Source organism: Manis pentadactyla, chromosome 4 (assembly GCF_030020395.1).
Source record: "Manis pentadactyla isolate mManPen7 chromosome 4, mManPen7.hap1, whole genome shotgun sequence".
Lineage (NCBI taxonomy): Eukaryota > Metazoa > Chordata > Mammalia > Pholidota > Manidae > Manis > Manis pentadactyla.
This window is the reverse complement of record NC_080022.1, coordinates 76,282,056-76,300,621: the sequence shown is the minus strand read 5'-3', so window position 1 is coordinate 76,300,621 and position 18,566 is coordinate 76,282,056. Positions and strand designations below refer to the sequence as shown.

The 18,566-nt window shown below is 39.0% G+C and overlaps 1 protein-coding gene across 3 annotated transcripts; it reads left to right on the top strand.

Moving 5' to 3' along the window:
- Nucleotides 1–772: 772 nt before the first annotated feature.
- On the top strand, nt 773–14,586 carry GBP6 (guanylate binding protein family member 6). Of its 3 annotated transcripts, none has more exons than XM_036918368.2 (11): nt 774–905; nt 4,354–4,567; nt 5,284–5,411; nt 7,602–7,711; nt 7,890–8,086; nt 9,425–9,670; nt 10,382–10,662; nt 11,334–11,546; nt 12,492–12,594; nt 12,912–13,105; nt 14,262–14,586. In XM_036918368.2, the coding sequence occupies exons 2-11, from the start codon at nt 4,378–4,380 to the stop codon at nt 14,448–14,450; spliced, it is 1,851 nt and encodes a 616-aa protein (XP_036774263.2). In that variant the 5' UTR covers nt 774–905; nt 4,354–4,377; the 3' UTR covers nt 14,451–14,586. The 3 variants fall into 3 exon arrangements, with proteins under 3 accessions (XP_036774265.2, XP_036774263.2, XP_036774264.2); XM_036918369.2 differs by having other exon boundaries at nt 791–905; nt 4,364–4,567; XM_036918370.2 differs by lacking the exon at nt 4,354–4,567 and having other exon boundaries at nt 773–905.
- Nucleotides 14,587–18,566: the final 3,980 nt, after the last annotated feature.

Genomic DNA, 18,566 nt, shown 5'->3' with positions numbered 1-18,566 from the left:
CCTCTCTCTCTCTCTCTCTCTCTCTCTCCCCACCTCCCTCTGGGGGCAGCCACTTTCTCTTTCAGATAATAAAATCTCTTGGTAGGCCGTGTCTCCTGAGTCATTCTGGGTAAGGAGGGTCGCGGCGAGATACCCTTTCAACAATATAGTTAGATCACAGGGAAGGCAGTACAGCATAGAGAAGACAAGTAATGACTAGCATCTTACTGTGCTGATAGACTGATTGCAAAGGGAGCGATGAGAACTTGATAATACGGGTTGATGTTTAAACCACAATGTTGTTCATGTGAAGTCTTCATAAGATTGTATATCAATGATACTTTAATTTAAAAAATACATATTTAGGGAACCTATTTAAAATGTTAGAAGCTCTTCACTAAGAAAAGTACCCAGGAATCCCCACTGAAAGAACAATGCTTGAAATATTCTTGGTTGATACAGCTTTGCTTACACTTCTGTCATGGGTTTTCCATTTTTCTTGTGTAACAAGGAAATTTAAGCCAACTAAAAAGATGGATCAAAAATAGAGGCCAGGAAAGCCTTCCAAGATGGGGAGAGCAAAAGAAAGCTGGTGGAGTCTGTTCACTAAGATGTAACTGCTGAGAAGCCAAGGGTTTTTTTCTGACCTCGTCTCAGAAACAGGCTGAAGTACTTAGCAGAGAAGCGTCACTTTTTCTGAGCCATATTCATGCTCCCATTCAGGGTGTCCATAAAAAAACCCACAAATTACTTTTACTTTCAATTTCAATGCTGTTAGTAGAAATGACTCACTTCCTCAGTCTTTTGTAGTCTTTGTAGTCCACTCCAAAGAAGGCATTGAACAATTTCCATTCAGAGAGTTGAAAGGCACAAGTGAGATGACAGGCAGCTGAGAACTGCTCTTGGACCGTGGTGTTGCAGGGCAGGTATGTCTATTTTCTTTCACATGTAACTTTTTCTTGAACTTGAGACTTGATTTCTTATTCAAAATGACTACCAAGGAATGCTCAGGAAGACAGGCTGCCTTTTGTCTGGCCTGTAGAGGTCTGTGACTGGCTTTAGTTCTGCGTGAGTCACCTTTTCCTTTTGGACCAGTAGCTTGCCTGCCTCCATGGCAAATGTTAGAATTCACAGAACAAGACAGTGCATTAGGGAGCTTAAAGGCAATGATAACAGAAAGAGATAGTTTCTTTATCTATTAGCATTCTTAGGAAAGCTTCAGATTGAGAGTTCTATAACTTTCTAAATACAAGTAAATTTCATCTCCACATCACTGATATTTATTTGTTAAAAACAACTAGTCAAAACTATCTTTCATTTCCTCTCTCTCTCTCTCTCTCTCTTTCTCTTACTACCTCTCTTTCTGGTTTTTGTTAATTTTCATAGGAACATCAAAGTCACCTGCACCATTTTTTTAACATAGAGAATCTGAGTTTAACCACCCTATCAGATGATTCTTAAGTAGATCAAATTTTGAAAACTAGTCCTGACCAGGATGGAACAGTTGCACTTTGTTAATTTGACATTAAAAATTCTGTGGCTCATTCACAGCTAAGAAACCACAGACCTGGTTTTTATAAAGTCGTTTGCAGTGGTTTCTGTCACATCTTCTCACCGTTATTTCATCTTCACTCCAAAGAAGGCATTGAACAATTTCTGTCACTAGAACGTAACTGTTAGAGGCTCATGTTTTAGCTCCATATTCTTTGCTCTCCACACTGAATAACCAGACAAAAAGAGATAGTACAGGAGCAGTGTGTTTCAAATTGCTTATTGTTTTGCTTTCAAAAAAAAATGTGTTGAACTTGTTTCTTAGTAGTCTACAGTTTGCAGATTGTGTTGAAATGTATAACCCAGGGGACCGATTTGCTCAGTGCAATTATTCTCGATTATTCTCCACTTATTCAACAAACAAATACTGCAATCCTATTTTGTGCTACATGCTATGCTGAGACAAAAGCTTATAGTATCCAATTTAATTATAAAAATATCCTCCAGGTTTGATCTATAATTTATTTTCACATTAACCCTATAATTATCTTTAAAAACCTAGGCTTAGCTAGGTGAGGCTCCTTATTAAGGACACACAAATAGTAAATGACAGAGCTAGTATTTTTTATGGTATTAGATGCATTTTGAATATTTGACATATAAATATAAAACTGAATAATGGAGGCAAATGAATATATTAGCATTTTTACATATTCTGATTATGAAAAATACTTGAATATTACAGAAAACCATTTCAACATAATGCAATCAAAAATGTGCCAGAGGACCAAGGAATAATTGTATTTTTGATACTTAAAATTTTCAAGTTAAACAAACCTTGAAAAACAGTTACAAGAAAATCCTATATACCCATTCCCTAGATTCATCCACTGGTGACATTTTGCTAGACTTGCTTCCTCTTTCCAAATACAATGATATGTCTCCCTTTATAATGTAAATGATACTTGCCTTTTTATTCTTATTCCTATTCTCATTCATGGATTAAGTTGCAGAAAACCTGACCCTTCTCAGCTAAGTACTTATAACACTGCCCCAAAGCCAAAGTTCTTAACCGTGACATCTTCTACTGCGTTGTTCTAGCTATACACCTGAAGAACAATTTCAATAATCACCACCATATGTCATCAACATATTTTCCCTTTGGAAAAAACTCTTTCTTGAGATGATTTTTCACAAGTCAGGTACAATTTATCATACACTGAATGCTAACAAATTCTGGGGATGCAAAACCTGTAGCATATGTATAAATAATTTCACTCAGGTGTAAACATTAATGCAGTGCTTTTTTAAAAAAATGAACAGCTTTGTTTCTCTGGGTTTCTGTGATACTTCTTCCCTCCTGGGTTTTTATCGGCTCAGTGGTGCCAACAGTAATGGGTTCGGAAACTAGTCCCAAGAAAGGCTTTTAGTCAAATAAATCTAAAATAAGACATGCTTTCAATTTTGCTTAGAGGTGAGATACTTTTTCCAAGTATGCCTTTTTTCCCAAAGAAAGTTTGGTGTCCTCTGTGTTCTAAAACACATTCACTTCTGTGATTTCAAAAGACAGCAGAACCCTTTCTGTTTGTAACTGGCCAATTTTCAGCTCCTGAGAAAGATCTGGGAAGGAAGTGGTGTGTGAATTAGATCTGAAAAAAAAAACTATTATTACGTCCAAAAGAATCAGTAGAATCTAAGGTAGTTTTCCTTGTATTGTAGTAATAAAGCAACGTTGTTAGAAAGACATTACAATCTCATCTTCTCTTGTTGGTTTGAAAGCTTGTATTTTTTGTTGTTGGGGTTGATTTACCCTGGGACATCTGTCCTAAGGACTAATTTGTTTGGTCTCCTAATGCATCATCCTGCAACCATAACTGAAGGTCCAGAACACCAATTTGATAAAGTGCCCTGGGAATATCCCTCTGAGGGCTCTTGTGTGCCATGCGTGGGTCACTCCAGCAACTGGGTGCTGGGCTTAGAAAGTGGCTGTGCTGGAAAGGCGTGGGTCCCCTGAGGGCTTCCAAGCCCTGGGCTTGGTCCCTGTACTGGCTGCACAGAGTGGCACCAGGACACAAGAAGCACCTATGTCCGGCATTTTCACCATGAGCATCTTTGCTAACTCTTCACTGTAAGTCTCTTGCTGCATACAGTTCTAGAGGCTGGAACATCCAAGATCGTGGTGTTGGAAGGCTGGTTTCCTCTGAGGCCTCTCCAACCTGCAGACAGTCGCCTTCTCCCTGCGACTCCACGTGGTCTTCCCTCTGCATGTATCTCAGTCCATCTATGCCCCCCGACCTGTGTGGTCCTTACGTAAAGAAGTTTAAACTTGGCCTGAATATGGCTTTTTCTTGATTGGCTGTGTGCTCAGTTGCTTTGGGCCTTTGACTGTTTTTCAGGTTATTCTAGCCAATATGTTGGTTGTTTTGATGTCTTCTTGGGGAAACAAGAGCTTAGATTTTCCTAGTCTGACATTTTGCTCAATTGTCTAGACTTTTTATCCAGGCTCTATGATTTATTCACTTAGCCTTTGTAAGACTTGCTAATCTCATTTGCAAAGTGGGTCCAATGGTCTCTGATTTGCAGGGTCTTATATTAGTGAAGCCAGGTGTGTATCACAGGGCTTGGTATATGGTGGGTAAACCTCCATGCATAGTGACAACTGCTTGAATTTTATTATTACTGATGCAATAAAACTTGGGGAGTAATAATACCCTATGTTTTATCACTGACATCATCAGAGATTTGGGAACATGATAGAGGAAGCCCTCTGCAGTCTAACTGTAGGTTACATTTTGCCCCATAGAAAGTACAGAGGTCTCATCCAGTCCTATATTTATGGCTCTGAATCAGAGAATGACTTTGTAACCTTATTTCTCCTGGGAGGTTCGTCTAGGTTTGCAGGGTGCCATGGCATCTGGACCCAACATGACGGTCCCCATCTGTCTGGTGGAAAACAACCATGAGCAGCTGTCAGTGAACCAGAGAGCGATAGAGATTCTTGACAAGATTTCTCAGCCGGTGGTGGTGGTGGCCATTGTAGGACTGTACCGTACAGGCAAATCCTACTTGATGAACCGCCTTGCAGGACAGAACCGCGGTGAGGACTGTACTGGGAGAGGGGCCAATTCTTGGCTCTAGCTGTATCTTGGCTTCTTAATTTTCTTCCTTGGTCACATAAAGGGAGGACCAAATACCTCCCAAAAAACCAGTCTTCTAATTCTAATTCTCAACACTAAATTACTACCTGACTCTAATCTCTTATCATACTTTTTGTTTTACTCCTGTCAAGAAAAATGTCTCCTAATGCTCAGAATCCTATCTTGTTTTACCTGCTCAAGCACTTAGCTCTTGTAACTGCATCTCCTCTCTCTCAAAACACATTTTTTTTTCCTTGGAATATTCCCATCAACATATAAAGGTGTTTGAATATCTACCATTTAAAAAACCTTGCCTAGATTTCACATCCCACTGTGGGTACCAACCCTCCCCCTAATCCCTTTTCTGTTATGTTGTCTGGCAAAAAAAAATATGATTTCAATTTCCTTTTTCCATTTTTTCTCTTCCCATGTCTCTTCTCAATCCACTTTCCTCTGGCCTTGAACCTCACCATTCTTTCAAAATGCACTTGTGATGGTTATCAGTGACCTCTGTTTCGTCTGATTCATGGATACCTCTTTGTCTCCACCCTGAGCCCTTGCTTGGCACATTCTCATAGTTAACATCCTCTTCTCCTGGAAATAGACAACACACAAAGTAGGAAGAAAGTCTTGAGGAAATCTGTTGATGTATGTTGCCTTCTTCTCTTCCCTTCAGGTTTCCCTCTGGGCTCCACAGTGCAGTCTGAAACCAAGGGCATCTGGATGTGGTGTGTGCCTCACCCCTCCATGCCGAACCACACCCTGGTCCTTCTGGACACCGAGGGCCTGGGGGATTTGGCAAAGGTAAGGCACAGGGTCACAGACAAATCCTACCTATTCTGGATTTTCTACTTATCTATTCTTGTGATCACTATTGTGATCTTTTCAGAAAATCTAGAAATTCAACTATAGCAAATGATGCAAACTGGTTTGTTTGGATCTTACTTCTAGGTGGGATAAGACATGGTGTATTAGATAAATTCTTTTTTGGCACTGGGTGAATTATTTGACTAAAATTAATAAATAATTATTGAACAGCTGAGTTGCAGGGCTCTGGTCTTAGTGCTGTGAATATTAGTTACCAAAGCAAAGGTCTTGCCCTCAGACTCTTCAGTTCAGTTGAAAAGATCACACACATGCAGTCAGATGTAATAAAGTGTGATTGGGACAGAAGCAGATTGGAGAGAGGGAAGAGCTGGACTGCAGTGCAATACTTGACTTCTGTAGGTTCCATGGGAGCTCTGTGGCTGCCTTGGCCCTTTGAGTTATCCTGAGATGGGATGAAGGTACTGATAAATCATGGAACAACAGCTGCTCCAGGAGACTTATTTTAATTAAGAGGAGTGAAACTTGGGAGCTGTCTTCCATCAGCACTCCTAATAGCTGGGGGAATAAATCCTTCAGTCTTGAAAGGGCTGATGGACATTACAGTTCCTATCACAAGCAGTTACGCATAAGGGTGCCTTGGTAGGAAAGTGAAGAAACATCAACTCCATCCCAGGGATGAGGAAAGATTTCTGATTCACCTTCTGAGCTACCAGATGAAGTGTGTATTTGAGGGTTGAAATTAAGAGTTGGGTTCACAGTTCCTGTGGTGAAGTTCATCAACTACCCACAGAGCATTCAGGGAGGCTTTGAGATCTGTGAATGTGTTGGTTCTAGAACACCACGTGTTTGTCCTACAACAAACATTTAATATGGGCTTTTGGTATTTTGGATTTCTACTGATGGGTGAAATGAATGATTTCTCCATTTGTGCCTTATTTGAGACACATTTGGAAATAGTATCTAAATTTCTGTAGCTGTTCATTTCTACCCAAAGGATAGTTAGAAATTCTGTTTAAATTTTAAAGCCATATATCAAACATTGATATAGCCTTGTTGTCTAAATAATTTGCTTTGTCATAAGTGCCACTTCTTATTCTAAGTGCTTACTTAAAAAAAATTGGTATTTGGAAAAATATAGTAATGAATAGGCTATTTTCCCCCCAAACTCCCATATAATGTCTTCTAGGCATCAATCCCAGTGTTTTCATTGGCTCTAGGAAACAGCTTCACATGCTGTGTATAGTTGAAATAATTGTGGATTATGCTATCACTTACACAGACAGATTAGCCTAAGGCCCCCATCAGGCTGCACTAGAGCTTCATCAAGCTTTAACTTCTGTGCCTGCCCTCCACTCCAGTCAAGTCAAATAACTGTTTTTGTTGCAAAGATCCCTGTATTCTACCACCTCTAATTTTGCTACTGTGAGTCTTTCCTGGTGGGATCACCTTCATTTCTTCATGTCTACATTCTACCAATTCTTTAACACTCAGCCCAAGACTTCCAGTAAGTCTTTCAACTTTGATAGTTCTGTTCTTCCTTGATAGAATTCTAAATTACAATTTAACATTATAGTTATAGGCTCCACTGCTGATACAAATTATTAAGATGTAAGATTACTAATATCTTGACATATAGGTACCATCATCTTTGTTGCATTCATTGTTCAGATATTTATCATCACTTTGAAATAGTCAATTTGAAAATAACAGTGGTCATTTTACTTTTAAAATCTTTAACAGTGGGAAATATTCAGTAGCTTCCCATAAACATTTGATGAATTTAATTGGATATAATTTGAATCCCTAGCTATGTTAGCTCTGGCATGTTTTATATGGCTTATGACCAATGAGTAAGTGTAAAATGAGTGCTAACACTCATCATTGGAAACCTAATCACATACCATGTACCATACTAGTTTTTCTAGTATTTTATTTCATCCAACTGTATAAAAAGAAAGCCTTGTGAATATTAGAGTCTTTATATATATATATAAAAATTGGCAATTATAAGAAATGTCTTTGTAATTGTCAAAATACTTGTGTCTGTCTTCAAACAGATAGCAAATACGTTAGCTGAAATAAAAAAATAGAAGACTAATAGAATACATGCCTGAATCAATTTCTAAAGAGTAAACTCTTCAATCTCTCACTCAATGTGCTTCCTAGGGTGACCCTAAGAATGACTCGTGGATCTTTGCCCTGGCCGTGCTTCTGAGCAGCAGTTTTGTCTATAACAGCATAAATACCATCAACCACCAGGCCCTGGAGCAGCTGCAGTATCCTTGCAGGACCTAAACCATCAAGTTTCATTGAATTGAATAAATTTCTTGTCACTTAGTTACCTTCTGTTGAACAGAGAGGACCCAGGGCAAAAGAGAGGGCTTATAATAAATTTTTATTAGAGAAATGTAGAAACTGTGGGTAGGAAGTTCCTTTTCCTTAACTAAGTTCTAGTTATGTGACAGAGCTCACAGAACTAATCAGGGCAAAGTCTTCCTTAAGACAAGATGGAGTAGAAGATTCCACAGAATTTGTGAGTTTCTTCCCAGACTTTATCTGGACTGTACGGGATTTTACCCTGGAGCTGAAGTTAGATGGTTATCCTATCACAGAAGATGAGTACCTGGAGAATTCCTTGAAGTTGATCCCAGGTATCAGAGTCTACCTGGGCAGTGGATGGTCAAATAGAGGGTGGGAGCTTCTAATCACTGTCTATCATCTTTGGGATTGCTTTTATATTTAAAAACTAAATTGAAGTTCTAGAAATAGTGACTGGAAGGCGGGTTGCAAAGCTCTAGGGACTGGAGTTTAAGTTTACTTAAGAAAAGTAGAACCTAAAGAAGAGTGAAATTATTCAAAACCAATTTGTTCTTCAAACAATTTGTTGTGATTTAGCATCCAAATCACAGTAGGTGCTTAAGCCTTCTAAAAACCAGACACTTGTGTTTGCTATTTTGGCATCTGTTTTTCTGTGCTGAAGAAAACAACTCACTAAATATATGCTAGGCATGAAATTACAATGAAGAGCCTATCTAATAAAAAAAATACATTTTACACAGACATTAACCTTCTCTAAGATGGATATAATTTTCTAGTGCCTGTATCGGTATATCATATAGAAAAACGACATGTTCTAAGTAAACCTGAAGAAGTATGTGTCTTTTTAATCTATGCCTTTCCAATATTTCTGACAATTACCAGAACATTAATTTTACTTCCTTATCATAACTGTCTCTTAATCCCCATATATTTACCCATGCTATAGTTTCAAAAAATATATTTTAATGGGTTACATTTACAATAAAGTGTAACTGATGAAACCCTGAGAGAAATATCAATTCAGATTTACCCATTCTTGCTTTCATTTTTCTATTTATGCTTTCCCAAAGCATTTATGGAGAAACTGGCTAAGTAGAAGAGCAATCCTGCTAACTCAAACATAAATTACCTCAAAGAGTTTATAAAGTAGTGGTGATATCTTAAAATTGCATTTTAGTTACATTTACTCTTCAGAGGTTTTTTGCTATAGCTACCATTGTACAAATTACTTTTAGCTTCAGTTTTCCTTAAATAATCAGGGTTTCATTCATAATACTCCTAATATTACGATTGCTGATAGTGTACCATTACCCCTTGTTTGTGGCTCTTTTTGATCCCACAGTTCAATTTCTACATTGGACCAAAAAGTTACATTTGACCTTTTCTTCTTTTAGCCATTCATTCAGTAAACATCTAATGGACACCTACTCTACCATGTCCAGGTCTAGGGAGGCCAGCCGTAGGTTTCTTTTACTTGAATCAGATGTCTCTTCAAATTTCTCTGCAGAGTCATTTCATCAGTATGAGTTTGAAGTGAAAAGAAGCACTGAATGTCAATGCTGAAGAGTTATAAGAAGATGGCAATGAGACCGAAGTTCCTATTGTAGGAAGCTTGAGCTCCCTGCCTCAAGACTGTTCTCACTATAACCTCTGTTTTCCCTATCCTTCAGGCAACAATCCCAGAATCCAAGCATCCAATCTACCCAGAGAATGTATCAGGCATTTCTTTCCAAAAAGGAAGTGTTTTGTCTTTGATCGCCCAACAAATGACAAAAAACTCCTAGCCAAAATGGAGAATATGCGTGAAGATCAACTGGATCCTCAATTCCTAGAGCAAACAAACAATTTCTGTTCTTACATCTTCACCCATGCAAAGACCAAGACCCTCAGAGAGGGAATCGTGGTGACTGGGAATCGTGAGTCTCCTTTTCATATTTCTGTGGGAGCTAATAAATGTTGAACATATTATATAATGTGTTTTTCAGAATTTTTGTTTGATTCTGTGTGGACTTCTGGGTATACAGACATTCATGCTCTGTGAACAAATGTATTTTATACCTCACTTTTGGGGGCTTATGAACCCCTCCCCCAATTGGAAATGTTGTCACTGATATCTGTGGCTTTCACTTACCTCAAAATATCCCCCACTGGTAATAAAAATCACTAACTGGGTTTAAAAACAGAATATGCTATTTTTTTCAGGGCAAGTTCTGTATGGTAAGTGTTCTTTGTAAGGAAAATACAAAAGACATTTTGGAAATTTAGAGCCATCTAAAAATAAATATTAGCTCATAAGTCCTTGAAAATCCATTGGAAGCTTCAGCATATGATCTGATTTACCTTGTCTCCTCTGCCTACCTATATAATCCATTTTGCTTTTAATTTTTAATGGGAAATTATGTTTTCAAGATAACCTTACTATGTTAGATGAAGGTAGATTTTATTTTTATTTTTAGCCCTGTTGCCTGGAGAACCATGGAGATGAAGATTCAATAGGAAACTGATGATAGTAGAAAGAGACAGGTGTGTGTATGTGCATGTGCGTGTGTGTGTGAGACATCTCAGAATCTTGGATCCTACTGAGTGATAACTTGATATTTATCTCTTCGATTTCCTGGCTTACTCAGGGCTGAGGACTCTGGTGGTGACCTACGTGGATGTTGTCAATAGTGGAGCAGTGCCTTGCTTGGAGAACGCAATAACAGTTCTGGCCCAGCTTGAGAACTCAGCGGCTGTGCAGAAGGCAGCCGACTGCTACAGTGAGAAGATGGCCCAGCGAGTGAGGCTCCCCACAGATACGCTCCAGGAGCTGCTGGACGTGCACACGGCCTGTGAGAGGGAAGCCATCGCGGTCTTTATGGAGCACTCCTTCAAGGATGAAAATCAAGAGTTTCAGAAGAATCTTGTGGTAGGTTGTCTTAGGATTTACCCTTTGTCACCCTTCCCCTTGAAGAAGGAAGCCTAGAAGTGCCTTAATTAACCCCACTGCTGATCTCTCACTTACGGATAAAGTAGTTGCATTGTCAAGAGGGATGGAGTTTCAAAGGACTACATTTCCTTCCTATTTTCTCCCAAACCTCAAGGACTGTTGTACCTAGAAATCTCTCTAATTCTGATCTCTGAGGTAAAATCAGTATATGATTCCAAGCCTACCCAGAAAGTCATTCCTGAGCTGGTTGTTATTTCAGTGAACACACTCCCACGCCAAGAACTGAAATTTCTCTTACTAGACCCTCATTCCAGGCCACTATTTAACTTAATTGCTTCTTTTGTCACTGTCTCATGCAAGACGGAATCACTGGGTGCAAAGAACCACAGAGATGGTAATGCAACTCCAACATTTCAGAAGAAGAACCTGAGACCCAGTGAGGTTACGCAGCTTTCCCATTGTCTTGCAGAGAGTTTTCAGGGTAGTGAGTAAATCAAGTCTTGTGGTTCCTGTTTTATTCCATGCCCTTCTCCAATGAAATGCTTTTCTCTTGAGGACCACAGTTAGACCAATCCTTTTACCAGATTCTTTGGAATTGTATCTCTTTTGTTCCCTTCTTCTGGTGACATCTCTCTACATTTCCCTTGCAGGAAATCATAAAGGATAAGCAGGAGGATTTCTTGCTACAGAATGAATTGGAATCTGTCAAATACTGCCAGGCTACACTCAATCAGCTTTCAAAGGCACTAACAGAAAATATTTCAGCAGGAACCTTCTCTGTTCCTGGAGGGCACAAGCTGTACAGGGAAGCAAAGCACGTGATTGGACAGAGCTATTGGCAAGTGCCAAGGAAAGGAGTGAAGGTGAGGGGTATGGGGAGCACAGGGAGCCTACAGGATAGGGTCAAGGGGGGGTCTCCTGAAAAATCTGAGAGTACAGCACTAGCTGTGGGTAACAAGAGAGCATGGCAATAGTATGACAGCATTAGCTTTTAAGTTCCACTATTTGCTACTTATTCCGGAGAAGAGTAGAAATGACCATTTCCAAAAAAATGAGTATGGATTTCTGAAATCCTTGAGGGACAGAAGAGAAATGATTCACTTCTTAATCCAACAATGTGACATTTAGTGTTCCAAGTGTTGACAATTTACAAGTTAAAGTCAGTCATCGTATACAAGGCTAATTAAAAGTAAGAGAGGAGGTCAAATACATAGACAATTAAATATAGAGTTATAACAACTACACACCTGTGAAAATGGGCTACATTATGTGGTGGTACCAACATAATAAAAAAATATTAAAGTAATAATGTTAATAAAAATACAGCTAATATGTATTGAATGGTTATTGCCCATCAGCATATTGTTAAGCTCTTTCCCTAGACTCCTTAATAACATTAAGAAGCATCTACATTTATGGTCAACATTTCATAGATCTGCACTGAAAGGAATAGGAGGTTAAAATAACTCGCCTCCCAGCTGACAAGTGGTAGAGGAGAGCAGCCGCACAGATTAGAGGCAGCATTTCACACTGGTAAGGCAAATATGTAAAGGCACCAGACACTGCAGGTATATACGAATGCACATGACTCTGACCAGCTGGGACCTTGAGTGGACAGAGGGAAATAGGCCTGGGAGAGGGACTGAAGGAAGCTATGGTTAGCTGATGTCCACACTAAGGAGCTTGGACACTTCTTAGGTGGATCTGGACTATTCTAAGCAGAAACTAAAAATGACATGAATGGACCTGTTGCTACAGAACAAGTCTCAGTGGGAATCTAAGTTCTTTGCACCTTCTTGATTCCTCAGGCAAATGAGGTCTTCCAGAGCTTCCTGCTGTCACAGGTAGCAATAGAGAAATCCATCCTGCAGGCAGATAAAGCCCTCACTCAAGGGGAGAAGGCCATAGCAGGTATGGGGCAGGCTTTGGCTCACAGTGAGGTGGGGAGGTTTCTGTGCCATCTGACAAGCGTCAGAGAAAAATGTCCCTAAAACAGGGAGCTTTTTTCCCTTCTGGGAAACAACTTTGCTAAATCTAAAAACAAGGGGTGTTGTGGTTGTATGTCAGCCAGACCGGGCTTTTCCTACCACATTCTGAAATGTGCTCTTGATGATGTAGACACCCAGGGAATTCAGAGATTTCTCCCCTTCGCTTCCAGTTTGGGTTGGTCTCAGGAGGGTAGAGATCTGTCCTCACTTAATTTTCATCTCTAACCTTTCCTGGGACAGTGGAGCGGGCCAATAAGGAGGCAGCCGAAAAGAAACAGGAGTTGCTAAGTCAGCAACTCCAGGAGCAGCAGGAACAGATGGAGGCACAACAGAAGAGTCTCCAAGAAAACATGGTTCAATTGACTGAGAAGCTGGAGAGGGAAAGAGAAAACATGATCAGAGAACAGGATATGATGTTGGAGCACAAGCTGAGGGTAAGTCCAGTTGTGGTCTTAGTGGCGCTTGATGGTCATTGTCCTGGTACCTCAGCGATGGGTGGAGACTACAACACGGTCATGGAAGGAAGAATCATTGCAATTTACTGCTTGTGACTCATTAAAATCCTGAATCCTTTGAATCTTTTTTTTTTAAGAGGCTTTTGAATTCTGTTCTATGTAGACTCTGGAGAGTTCAGAGTGAGCATAGCCCCTCCAAATGCTAGTAGAATATAGATAGTTGAGTTGCCCATTTGGGGGTTTTAAAATGATCCCAGAGGCTTTATGAAGCAGTTAGTCCAACCGTGTGTATTTAATATGAGCAACAACTGGTTTGCTCTACCAAGATCACTGGCAATTATCAGATACCTTACTTCCATCCCCAAACTCTGAAGTATTGTTTATTACTACATATAAATTATCTATATAGATAAAAAACTATAATAGATATAGATATAAATGATCTATTATGACATAAAACTATCAGAAATGTACAGACTTAAAAACACAAGGAAGTGTTCTAACATGCTTCTAACGTGCTGCATTTTCACCAGGTGCATACCATGTACCCAAGTTATTGTAGGGCATAGGTAGAATTCTCTCATTATCCACCTGGGCTTGTTGATAACAGATTTCTAGAAGAGCTTACAAGTTTCCAGTATTTCTCCATTTGGGTGCTTGTACCAATTGACGGTGTGGACACACAAGGAACTCAGAGATTTCCTGAAGTGAGGACTGATCTCTATCCTCCTGGGACCAACTCAAATTGGAAGGGAAAGGGAGAAATCTCTGAATTCCCTGTGTGTCCACACCACCAACCAGTACAATCACTCAAATGTGGGACAGAATTAGGGTAATCAGATCAAGGCTACTTTGCAACTGACATTTTTTGACAAGAACATATTCTGTTTGTCTTCATGTCAGGCTTAGCATCCTAGCAAAACCCTAATGGTGTGTGGACAATGGTAAGGCTGTAAACTATGTTTCTTTTCAATATTCTGGTCTGAGCCAGGAGATATTTCTTGTTGCAAAATGATTAAGGGAGAACAGTATTAGGAGTGAAAGATATTTTGACAAAGTACTTACACACAAAATGTAATTCTTGAAACATGGGGATTTTAAAAGTTTTACTTCCCTCCTTACTATTTTTCTTTAGATCCAAGAAGATCTTCTTAATGAAGGATTTAGAAAGAAATCTGAAGAGATGAATGCAGAGATAAAGCAATTGAAAAAGATGATTGATGCTACTAAAAATGATGAATGTGTCTGGTTGGCAGTAGTTCTGGACAGACTTTGCCATGATATCACTTCAATATTTTCTTTTCCTGGCAAACTTCTTGGATAAGCTCACTACTTAAATGAATTAGCTCACCTTTTAAACAACTTAGAGAATGTGTATATATGTTATGGCCTATTTTTGGTGTGTATGCATTTTACTTTCATACCACAAAGTTTTAAATAAAAAAATTTCAAGTAGAGGATATCAGTCCATGGCCCACATTAGGTAGAATAAATGCATGATGCTTTGATATATAAAATGTTAACTTTTAGGAAATATAACATATACACAATTGTACATATATGTGTGTGTGTGTGTGTGTGTGATATATACATATATGTATATATATGATATATGATTTTATGTGATGGACAGGAAGCCCAAGACATTACTTTAAATGACAAAAGATTGGAAACTACTTCTACATCTCTCTAAATGAATTGGTAATATAAATTTAACATGTACACATATTGGAACACTATGTAGTCTGTAACTCATTGACAGGGCTGCTCTATTTGGACAAATTTAGGACAGTCTTAAGATATATTGTAAAGTGAAAAAAAAAGAGGCAAAAACAGTGTGTATAATATTCACTATAAAAATGTAATTATGCACAGTCATACATAGGTACACATAGAATATATATGTTGACTGAAAGCCTTACTGAAAATATAATTGTCAATTAACAAATATTTTTTGTGTTTGACTATATTCTTAAAGTAAGCTAGAGAAAAGGGAAGTTTTTTAAAATTGTTGCAAATCTTCAAAAACTTTTCCAATATACTTATTTGGAAAAGAATGCATATAAGTAGACCCATGCAGCCCAAACCAGTGGTGTTCAAGGGCCAACTGTGGCTTCTAATTGTTGGTAATAATTTGCCACAGTTTTATTATTTAGTTGTTTACCATTTTGAGTACTTGACCAATCCATTTTAATAGGATAAACTTTAAAATGGCCTTAAATAGTTTTTCTTTAACGATCTTACTCTCTGACTGGACTCAGCAGGGGTTTGAGATCACTTAACGTTTTCCAAGATAGTAGTCCATTTAGGTTTCTTAAATCAAAAAGAGGCACTTCTGGGTCCCACAAATAAGTCAGTAAGCTGACATAAGTTGGGAAATTGCAGAGAGTAAGCACCCAAGACCTCCTGAATTGTTTAATCAATTTCTACCTTTCCATTTGGGAAATGGGGAATGCTTTAATCATGGAATTTGAACCAAGATAAAGGTCTAAATGTTACTTCCTTAGTTTGGTCTTGCTAGGGAATAGGTGGTAGGAGTGGATGGGACTCAGGAATGAAGACAAAGGTTTACCAGGTATGTTCCTGGAATAAAGTGAGAATTCTGGAGGTACAATGATGAATCTGATCTTATCTGAGTTGCAACACTAGCCTGTGAAGGAAACTTTATTCTGACCCTCGTTAAAATGGTGAAGCAGACTTTATTCTACTATTGCAATGGGGGTCAAGGCTGTTGCAGTGGAGGAAAGTGGGACTGGGCAAGAGAACTAATATGTATCCAGGAAAACCTAGCAAAATCCTCTTTAGGACACAAAGAATCCCATAAGATATTTAATATGGGGGGAAAATGTATCTCACAGTTAATATAGCTAAGTATACAATACAAAGATGCACCCTGAATAGGGAGAAAGAAAAATGAAAGAGAACAGGTAGAGACCTACAAAGTTTTTAGACATAGAATTGTCAAAAGCATATTCAGTATATGCCTTTTGATGTAGATCAAATGTTCTAAAGACTCTGAATTGTTTTGGAGGAGAGCATTGGTTTATAACTGAGTTTGATGACTTAAGTATGAATATTGCCATTTATAATAAAGCTTATTAAAGAACAGAGATAGCTTTTAATTTCCATAATAGGAGATGTAAAAATGATTTTAACACATCTCAGTAATTTAGAAAAATATAATATGCAAAAACATCATTAAAGGTTGGAGGAAAAAAGATGGCGGCATGAGAAGTGTGGTGGAAATCTCCTCCCAAAACCATGTATATTTTGAAAATACAGCAAATACAACTATTCCTAAAAGAGTGACCAGAAGTAAGAGTACACCAGCCAATCTACATCTGGGAGAAATGAACATCTCATGGAAAAGGGTAAAGTAAAAAAGCGGCAACCTGGTGGGACCCGAGCACTCCCCCCACCCCAGCTCAATGGTGGGAGGAAAAGAATCAGAATGGGGAGGGAGTGGAAACACAGGACTGCTAAAAACCCAGCCCTAGAAATCTACTCTGGCAGCACAGACCCACATTGCATGGTGCTCTGGAGATTACAGGGGCTGAAAACTGAAGTCAGAGACTAAGACTGCAAACAGGTTCCCACAACCAGCTGCCCTGGGACAAAAGAAAAGAAGGTGCTTTGAATGACTTCTCAACAGTGAAAGGGCTTCTAAAGGGGCAAGGGTTTAGAAGAAGGGACATGTGGACAAAATCATCCCAGGACACTCAGCCCAGCAGTTGGGAACTTTCAGGAGCTTCAGGCACTCCATCCCCCTGGTTGGAAACACAGCCCCAAGACCCTCACTGTGATAAGCAGTCTGCCCCTTCTTCCCACCCCGCTGGGACCTGCATGCAAACCTGCTATCCCCGCCATTGCTGCAGACCAGCCAGAGGGTAGCCCCGCCTACAACAACTACACAGTTTAAGGCAGAGGCTTCTCCCTCTGCATGGCTAACTGGACCAGATAGTGGAGACAGGAAGGGATTTTGTCCTCCCAGCAGACACCTGCGCCACTCACCTGTGACCACTCCCATCACTCCAGGACTATGAAAAGGCAGAGGAAACTTGTTCAATGCAAAATCCCTCAAACACCAGAAAGAGGGCTCAGTGATACTGAAATAACAACCTTCCTGAAAAAGAATACAAAATAAAAGTCAGAAGCATGCTAATGGAGGTACAGAAAAATATTCAAGAGCTGAGGGACAGATTCAGGTAGGGGATAGACAACTTATAAATACAGTAACTGAAATGAAACAAACAATGGAAGCATCTAAAAGATTAGATGAGGTAGAGGAGACAGTAAGTGGAATAGAAATCGAAGAACAGGAATACAAAGAAGCTGAGACAGAGAGATAAAAGGATCTCTAGGAATGAAAGAATATTAAGAGAACTGAGTGACCAATCCAAACAGAACAATATTCACATTATAAGGGTGCCAGAAGAAGAAGAGAGAGAAAAGAGGATAGAAAGTGTCTTTGAAGAAATAATTGCTGAAAACTTCCCCAATATGGGGAAGGAGATAGTCTCTCAAGCTATGGAGGTACACAGATCTCCCAACACAAGGGCCCCTAGGAGGACAACACCAAAAGCATATACTAATTAAAATGGCAAAGATCAAGGACAAGGACAGAGTATTAAAAGCAGCCAGAGAGAGAGAAAAAAGATCACCTACAAAGGAAAACCCATCAGGCTATCATCATACTCCTCAGTATAAACCTTACAGGCCAGAAGGGAGTGGCATGATATGTTCAGTGTAATGAAACAGAAGGACCTTGAACAATGAATACTCTACCCAGCAAGATTATCATTTGAAGAAGGGATTAAACAATTCCCAGATAAGCAAAAGTTGAAGAAATTTACCTCCCACAAACTCTCTCTGCAGGGTATTCTAAAGGTACTGCTCTAGATGGAAGTGCACCTAAGGCTAAACAGCTGTCACCAGAGAAAATAAAAAACAGCAAAAGAAGTAGACCAATTAAATACTAACCAAATGCCAAATTAAATCAGCTACCTGCAAAGTCAGTCAAAGGATACCCAAAGAGTACAAAATGTGATACCTAACATATAAAGAGTTGAGGAGGAAGAAAAAGAAGGGGAAAAAAGAATCAGATTGTGTTTATAATAGCATAATAAGAGAGTTAAGGCAGACTGCTAGATAGTAAAGAAGGTGCCCTTGAACCTTTGGTAACCACAAATCCAAAGCCTGCAATGGCAATAAGTATATATCAATTGATATTCACCCTAAATATAAATGGACTGAATGCACCAATAAAAAGACATAGAATAACAGACCTATCTATATGCTGTCCACAAGAGATTCGCTTCAAACCCAAAGACATACACAGACTAAAAGTGAAGGAATGGAAAAAGATATTTCATGCAAACAATAGGGAGAAAGAAAAGCAGGAGTTGTAGTACTTGTATCAGACAAAATAGACTTCAAACAA